The sequence below is a fragment of the Prosopis cineraria genome, unplaced genomic scaffold (assembly GCF_029017545.1).
Source record: "Prosopis cineraria cultivar Desert tree isolate PC_DT_omini unplaced genomic scaffold, ASM2901754v1 PC3, whole genome shotgun sequence".
NCBI lineage: Eukaryota > Viridiplantae > Streptophyta > Magnoliopsida > Fabales > Fabaceae > Prosopis > Prosopis cineraria.
In genome coordinates this window covers 39334362-39343419 of record NW_026555334.1, presented here as the reverse complement: position 1 = coordinate 39343419, position 9058 = coordinate 39334362, and the positions used below count along the sequence as shown (strand labels likewise).

At 37.9% G+C, this 9058-nt stretch overlaps 1 protein-coding gene across 1 annotated transcript; it reads right to left on the bottom strand.

The window, feature by feature from the left end:
• Positions 1-347: 347 nt before the first annotated feature.
• LOC129305736 (uncharacterized) lies at positions 348-8747 on the bottom strand. The gene is given in 9 exon segments (XM_054945769.1): positions 348-2676; positions 2679-2999; positions 3117-3245; positions 4207-4338; positions 4457-4828; positions 4988-5129; positions 6806-7065; positions 7143-7517; positions 8282-8747. Coding segments are annotated over 9 exon segments (3789 nt in total). The 5' UTR covers positions 8405-8747; the 3' UTR covers positions 348-741.
• Between the last annotated feature and the right edge of the window lie 311 nt (positions 8748-9058).

Genomic DNA, 9058 nt, shown 5'->3' with positions numbered 1-9058 from the left:
CTGTGGTCAATGGACCATTGGATGAGAGAATCCGACTTATGGCTTTTGCCATTACATCGACAACGCCCTTGTGGTACCCACTTTAACCGTTTCGAAGACGGTTCTTAATTGGTTTGGAAGATGTTTTCATCTAATGCTCAAGGGTCTTCACTTTGTCAGTCGTCTCCTTCCTCTGTCGGTGGCGTTTGAGTGGCAGGGATCTCTCCATCAGCTTTGTGCCATGGAGTTGTTGCTGCTGGCTTTCTGTATTTTTAGTTTCTTTACTGTTATTATGTTTATGCTTTCAGTTTGTGTCTTGTACTAACCTTTTCGTAATGAATAAATAGACTTTTCCTTTAAAAAAGAAGTAGAAGAAGAAAGGAGTAATATTTAGCAATATTGGAGTCAAGCAAATGTACCACTTTAATACAGAAAAAACCCAATAAAGCCTTTATAGCTTTGATTCCAGCATGACAAAAGGTAAAAAAAAAAAAAAATTGCCATGTACACGTGCTTCGTCCGAGCTTAAAAACAGCTGACCTCACACAAACCCCAAAAAATTAAATAAAATAAAATAAACTTCAAAATACCAGATCTTTCTCTATTTCAACCGAATAACAAGGAGACAAAACTCATCAAACTAAAGTAAAATTGGAAACCGCAGAAGGACTCTTGCTTGCTCGCCAAATTACAAGGCAGTCAAACCTCCATTACCATACATGGAGAAATTGACTACACATAACTGCCATCTTATGCCTCATTTTAGAAAATCGAAAACCTTAAGCTATTGCTTGCCGCAAACAAGTTGTATTCCTCCATGTTGGTAGTCTCCTTTTTATTGCAAGAATGATCGTTCTGGGCATCATCTGCCAAAGTTTTGGAGCAGAAATTCTCAACAGCTTCACAATTTGAAGACGCTGATGTTAATTCACAACCTGCGGAAAGAGCTACGGGCCCACCAAAATGAAACAAGGAAAAAACGTCGTTTTTGCCTGTTGAATTGGCTGAGTTATCATATCTAACTTCCCCATTCAACGCTGGCTTTTCGGCGCTCGCTCCAGCTGAAACAACCCTCTCTGCTGTAGATCCATCAACATGCTCTTGGATTGAAGCCGGCTTAGAAATTTGAGTTCGTTCCTCCGGTTTTAATCCTTTGGCAATCGCGACTGGCTGATAAACTGGAATATTGGCATGGTTGAATAGGGGCATGGGCTGCTGTAGGGCGCCATACTGCAAGCAGAAGTGCGGGTCCTCATTTATGCCATACCCAAGAGGCCCAGCATACAGATAGTGGTTTTGGTACGGAAAGGGAATCAACTCGTTTGCCGAGGCTGTTGGCCATGATACAGGATTTTGACGGTAGAAACCCATTGTCGAAGGAGCTTGGAAGACTGGAAATTGCATGTTGTAGTTAGGCACTGAATGAAGCTTGCTTTGAGGTTGAGAACACAAATTGGTGGTCGAAAAATTGTCCGAAGTGTGGGAAATTTCTGTCACAGGGTCGCATAATCCATCACTTCCTGTTCCGTCCAAGGAGGCGCCAAATGGTAGCCTTCTTGCCACACCCTCTCCATATGAATTCTGATTTTTCCCCACTCCAACTTTGAAAGAGTCTGACAAGCCATTTTCAACGCGTGCTGAACTTTCTCTTTCTTCAGATTGTTGGCTAGTATCCTCTGAATCAGATGTGGTTGAAGATTCTGTATTTTCACGGTTCGAAGAGGTTGTGTTACTGTCACCCTCACTTAGGCATGACGAGCAGTTATCAGAATTAGTAGTGCTGCCTTGACTGGGATCCAATGAAGCTTTCGAGATAGATGCCCTGGTTGGACTTAATTCAGGTTCCTCAGAAGCAGCTTCCGTGGAACTGCACAAACACTCTGTTTCTTGAAGAAGATCCTGACCGCCTCGATGCCCATGATCAACTTCGCCTGAACCAGCTTCGTCAGCAGATGATCTGATCATATTATCAGACTGACCTCTTTGAGCATTTAAAGTAACAGAACTCAATGTAACGTCTGAGTCTGAATTGCTACGAGGGTACTTCTTTGATTCCATGGGCTCCCAAACTTTCTTTGATTGAAGCAAATCCCTGCTGGCAGAGTTACCTGAGATGATTCTGCTTCTTGATCTTCCACAACTATCATACATAAGGTCTACTTGGCTATACTTACTACCATAATAAGACTGCTTAGACACGTCCATTGCAGATTCAGACTTAATCGTAGGCCTTTTCTCCTGGCTAACTCTACTCATTGGAGAACGTTGGTCAACCCTTATCCTATATTCGTTATTCACATTACAACTGCAAGAATGGAAGTCACACTTATCAGTCATGTGGTTATTGGGACAGTGGAGCTTCTCGTTATTCTTAGGACCACCATGTCGACCATTGAAATTTGAAGCATTTATTCTCGACTTCCTATTTGATCCATTGAATCCCCTAGATGAAAGCACAAAAGCATCACCACAATGTCTCGTCTCGGATCTACCAACCTTTGCACCACATTCTGAAACAACTGCATAACGTTGTCTGTCAGACCACTTCATTGGCATATCCGGTTGAAAATCTTTCCTATATCTTAATCTCCGACGAGAAAGCCTTGATTGCTCAACTGTGAAAGTACCAGTACTAGTTTTTGTATTGATGATTTCTCCATCATAATCATTACAAGAGTGATCTTGCAATGTCATAGTATTAATTCACCATCTATTTCTTCCTCTTGGATGTTGGTAGATTCATCCTCCAATATATTAGCACCACCTTTTTCGATAGCTTTATCCCCGCAGTTACTAGGATTCGTTTCCTCCATATCAGCAATTGCAGATAATTCTTGCTTTGAAAATTCAGCTGAGTCAAAAGCATTACTAGATTCAAAACCCTTTTTTTCCTTATCTTTCTCCTTTCCTTTCAGTCGTTCCTTTCTCCTAAATTTTTTCTCCCTTTCTTTAGCCCTTCTCCTCTCCTTGCGTTCTTCTTCTTCACGCTTTTCCTTTTCTTCTTCTTCAAGAAGTTTCATCTGTAAGAAAAATCACTTGGATAAGATTTAAGATTTTAGAATCAGAATTGTTATCTCAAAATTGAAAAATTCTGCTGCTCTTTTTGGGCCTTTATTTTATTTTATTTTTAATAATACCTGTTTTTCTAATGTAATAATTTCCTTGCATGCCACATTAACACGTTCCTCTAGAAGTTTAAGTGCAAGACAAACAAAGATACTGTGTGCATTTTGGCGAGCTGTTCCTTCTCTGAAAGCTTTTTCAACCTGATAAAGTAACACGGTCAGCAGTTCACAAAACAGAAAAGTCAAGAAAGATAGCAACAGAACTCACATGTCACTTTAGCTGAGCATATCATTAACTAATTGGAGCAAGCTCCAGATGTCGAAACCTAGATCCGAGAATCCATGTTATCTAAAATAGTGATACAAAAAGAAGCTAAAGATGGATAAAGTTGACCCCTTGGCACATCTCTCACTGTCATTACAAATAAAATCTGAGGAATATTCCTGTAAGAACCGTCTCTCACAAAATAGATGCCAAAGGATTGGGGGATATCCACATGGAAGAGATCAATCTTGACATCACAAACTGCGTTGTTTTGGTCCTTTTTTTTAGTACGTCAAAGTATACTACAACTGCCTCTCTAATTTTTCTTCTTTTTGTCCGTATAATTATCAGGTTTTGCCAGAAGGCTGCAATTGATCAGATCAAAATTTGAAAAGAGAATAACATGACTGATGCTCTAAACCTGCAAAATTAGGAATGAATGACATGCTCTTCATTTGTCAATATTTTATCTAAGCCAGCAAACCTGACTAAACTTTTCCCTCATCAAGAGGGGAAAGAACAAGTGTAAAGTTTAACAGTCCTAATCTGACCCGGAAGCAAAAGTTACTTGGCATTGCCTTACATTATAAGTTCGTTCGATTGTATCCAGTTGGCATCACTTCCATACAGCACTAATTACTTTGTTTTGCAACTTTGCATGCTTACCATATCAACCATTTAAAATTGTGATGCAAAGATCAGAGAGGAAGATATATAAACATGCCTGGAAAGGGAAACATCAGAATAGACTTCTTTTTTTCTTAAAATAGAACAACAACAACAACAACAACAAGCCTTTATCCCACTAGGTGGGATCGGCTATATGGATTGCAAGACACCATTGTGCTCTATCATTTACCATTTAAAATAGAAACAAAAAGTAAAATCTTAACTTGCCTGTTCTTTAAAAATAACAGTAGCAGCATCTAAAAGAAATTCTCGAGCAAGTTCTGGGCTCTTCGCATGCTTTTGTGGACGGGAGCATTCTCCATCAAGCTCCTTCCCATCCTTGTCTATTGAATCATCATCCTATATGCATGCATTACATAATAAGTGAGAGTTTTTCTTACTAAGCTTAAATGATTGGTAAATAAACGCGTGAATGATGGACAATGGAAATGAAATTTATTTCCTAATTTGAACTTACCTCTTCTTCCTCTGCCTCTTCAGCACGCTCAAAGAATCTTCTGATGCTTTCCCCTTTAATGATTGTAACATAACCTTCTCCTACAATTAGCCTGCAATGTACACATCGTTGACCCTTCAATGCATGAGCTTTCACAGAAAGTTCATTGCATCGTCCATCTAGCTTCCAAGCTCTCAGAGTGATGAAGCATGCACTCAGGCCACAAAGATCAAGGCCATTGACTTGAGCGACTCTATTCATCCCAACATTTTCAAACTCCAAAATGTCAGATTTTCCTTCACTTGTCCCGACAGCCCACTCAAAGTGATGATATGATCCCAGTGTGTCAGTGAATGTCTGTCGCCAATCAGCTTGAATTGAGTCATCAGAAACCTGGTAACATGATCAGATAAGATATGTGCTTAGAAGAACATCTACTCAGTATGCACGGGCAGATTAGTGACAGATCTCATCATTACAATATTACTGAATATCATTCCATTAGAATCTCAATCAAAACATTTTTGCAGCATAGAAACACGGAAGCACGACCTCATACTGAAAGGCTGTATCAGCAGCACAAAACCAATTAGTGCACCGAGGTTCTCTACGGGTGCGCTTCAGTTCTTTGAGTTCCTTGAATTCTCGAATTACATTTCTCCTACAATCTCGGCAAAATCTCTTGCTATCAAACCTGAAATTAGGGAAGAAAAAAAAGACAACTTAGAAAAAACAGGAGGATAGAATAAAAGCCCCTTAATAAAAAACTGAAAATTAACAAGTGCAAGTACGTCAGCGTGGTCAACAGAGACCTCAATGGATGCAATAAAGCTTCAGTGAAGTAAATTTCTGTAATGATGACAATATAAACTAATTCATTTTTGAATCAAGGACCAGATTTTGCATTTATGCATTTCAAATAGCATGATTATGAAGAGAAGAGGGGAAGTCTATAAATCTGCAATAGCATGAAGACCCATGTGATGATATAAGGAAATTAGCTTTCTAGAAAGGTACAACAAGCCAACAATCAGACAATATGTTGCAACCTTAAGATAAATGGTATGGAACCTAAAGCTTGCTGTCATGTAACTCAGAGGTGAGGGATAATAGCATACAGCACTTGAGTAACAAGTACTATCATGTGAAAGATAACTGTTGCATTGGATCTACAACGATATTTTCCCACTTATATATAAAAGTTGTTCAAATTCTTCCCTGTTTCCTTTTCTACACTCTCTCAGTGTTTTAAAAATATAAATGATACAGAATCCCCAATTGTGTTGTTTTCCATAGATCCCCACCAAGATCACCATAACGTTACAAAAAGCACATCCACATTACATAAACTACCTAATTGTGTGAACACTTCACCAAGAGATAACAATTATCATTTGAGTGGAGAGAGTGCAGTTGGGCCAATAATGAAAAACAGCCTATCGCATGATTTATCTTTCGTATAATTACTTGACAACTCCTTAACAAAGTGATCCTTTCTTGTCTGATTACACATCTCAAATCCTTTGATATCCAAATTGACCAGCCCCACCCCATGAAATGAAGAATGTTTTATAACAATTTGAATCATTCTTCTTTTCCGGTAATGACAAACTCATAAATTTAGCTCAAGTGACAAGTCTACAACTTTATTGAGGGCCACTTTTTATCATACAATATTAAAACTACCCTAAGCAAGAATTGAGATAAAACCTTCAAAATCAGATAGGCTCCGGCAAGGCATGAAATTTAATAGATCCAGCCCTTGACTGCCCCTTGTATTAGTGAGCTCCAGGACCACACAAGCAGACGGAATATAAGCATAATTAGCAGAGAACTGAAGACACATGGCATCACTGACAGACATATGATGCCCTCAACGCAGCTTCCCCATCACAACCTATCTTTGACAATGCATTAATGGTTCTGCTTAAAAAGTCCATGCAACACAAAGAAATTTCCCATTCGACTGCTTGACTATGTAACAGAGACAAACTTTTCCATTAATGCATCATTATATCTTTTTATTAAATCTTAAGCATGCTTCTGTTCAAATTTTTAACTCTAAGCCTATGAGGGATCTCTATAATCCCACAGAAAGCTAGTCCAATACAAATCACCTGGCAAATGAATGATAAGTAATATCAACAGCCAAAACCTGTTTTGTTTTAAATTTTCAGGGGGGGAATGGCCAACCCAAAGAGCATAGTGATAACCAGGATAATCTAATCCTTTAGATGCATTTCCAGATTCTCTTTCACCTTGTATTAGTTTCAACAGCATACCATTTCTAGGTAAGCATAAGAACTCAAGTGCAATTTGACACTTATCTATAGTTAATGTAATGTAAGAAGTGCACAAGTAGATAGACACCTGTACATGAGTCTCTCGATAAAATCTTCTTCCTTCATTCTTAAAAGAGATTGTCTGGTCTCATCTCCCAATGCTGACCAAAAATCCACTAGTGTATCACATGAAAGTCTGGCGGTGTGCAGTGCACATGATTCCCTTGCCCCATGCCCTCTGCCATAACTCACTATTCCTTGGCTTATCCAACCACGACCTCCCCCACCACATGCATCAGGATAGAGCAGTTCTCTTTCCCGCTCCCTTGCACGTGCCCCATCAAAGACCTGGTATGAACAAAAGTTCAAATAATAAACAGGAAAAAACAATTGAACAAGAATCGATAAAAGTGTTGTAGACTTACAATTTGCAATCCTTTCAGAGATTTAGAGTACAAGTAGCAGTCCATAAGTGTCAATGAATTATCTCGTGTTGTGGTCAAACCTCCCCAAGGATGGACAGATGGATCTTGAATTTCATCTGAGCGTCCATTCATCACGTTTAATGCACTATTAGTATTATTCTGGCTTTTCAAACCTCCAGGTCTTTTGCAATTAAGATGAGCGCCAGCTCCATCTTGCTGTAAGGATTTCCCATACATAACAATCTGCAAAAAACCTTCAAGAAGCAACCCATTGCACCTTGAGCAGTACATGTTTTTACGAGCTTGCTCAAAGAGGGTTTGCTTGTCTATCCTCAAGAGTTCCTGCCTAGTTCGTGGTGACAACTCACTCCAGAACTGTATAATGTAGAACATCCCACGAGAGATTGGTCAAGCATATTACAAATATCAAATTTATATAGAAAACAGGGTAACATGTTCTCAAGACAGATCAAATTCTGGGACCTAATTCTCAAGACAGATCAATTTCTAAGACCTAATAACAGTTCCATGGATATTTCCTCCCTCCACTTTCCCTTTTATCCCACGTGCATTACACAGTCTAAAAAACAAGTCACACTGATTTTGGATAGTGAATAGTGTGTCTTGCTATAGATTTTATTATTTATACATATATATATATATATATATTATATTTATATGTATTATATATATTACTTCTGTTGCCCACAACCACTGAAGTCCTTGGCTTCAAAGGTATCAGGAATCTTAACCTTGAGCAGCAAAGTTTGTAAAATGCTACATATTTATCAATGGGCAATTGAATGAAGTAATTTTTGGTACTAAAAGTAACATCTAACAAGCATTTTTGGTACCATTTATCAGTCACGGATGTGGAGACACGAAAGAAAAACTGAACCCCAGCCACCAGATACCGAGAACTGAATTAGAAACAAAAATTGCATCTAAAAATTATGCTTCTAAAGCGCACCCAAGCAATCAACGAATTGTTTGAACAGCAAAGATCCAGTACCAAGTCAGGCAATCGATAAATGTTTACACCTCAATAAACACACAACGGCGATCTAGTGGGATTCTAATGGACAGGAAAATCCGGTAACCAAGAGAGATAAAAAAAAAAAAAACATTGAATCCAGTACCTTCTGGAGCTGATTGTAGTTAACATCATCCCTATTCTTGGACCAAAATCCATTGGCCGAAAGCTTGTACGTCACCGATGACCCGTTACTGAATTGACCATTTTTTTGCGTTACTCCGGGCATTTTTAAACTCTGAGATGTTCATTCATAGCTTCCATTCTTTGACTATGCAATTCCATCGAATACAGAATCCGAATAGGATCTAACTTTAACAGATAATCGGAAATTCATATGAATCCTATACCCGACAATACAAGTGTAAAACAATAAAATGAAATTAACAATAATTCATAGATCGACAAAGCGCTGGGATCGAAATGGATCAGTGTGGATGCGAATACGATCGGAGAAACAAGAGGGATGGAAGAGGAGTGAGAATTGGGAAAGACCAGAACGAAAACGGCGGGGACGACGGACTGTTTAATTGACGAAGATGAGATTTGGTGCTGTGTGTGTGTATGTGTTTTCGTAGCGAGGGAGAAACAGAAGATATACACACACTTGGTTAAAAAAACCTTTTTAATCTTCTAACTTGATATAATATTTTAATTTAATTTTTTAATTTGTAAAATATTTTTTTAATTTTTTAACCCTATCATTATTATTTTAAAAAATTTAAATTTAATATATTAAATATTTAATAATAATTTATTAATATTTAAAAGTTCGGTATAAAATTTTTTAAAATAAAAATAATAATATTAAAGTTAAAGAATTAAAAATATATTTTATAAAGCTAAGATACTAAAATTAAATATTACGTAAAGTTAAAAAATT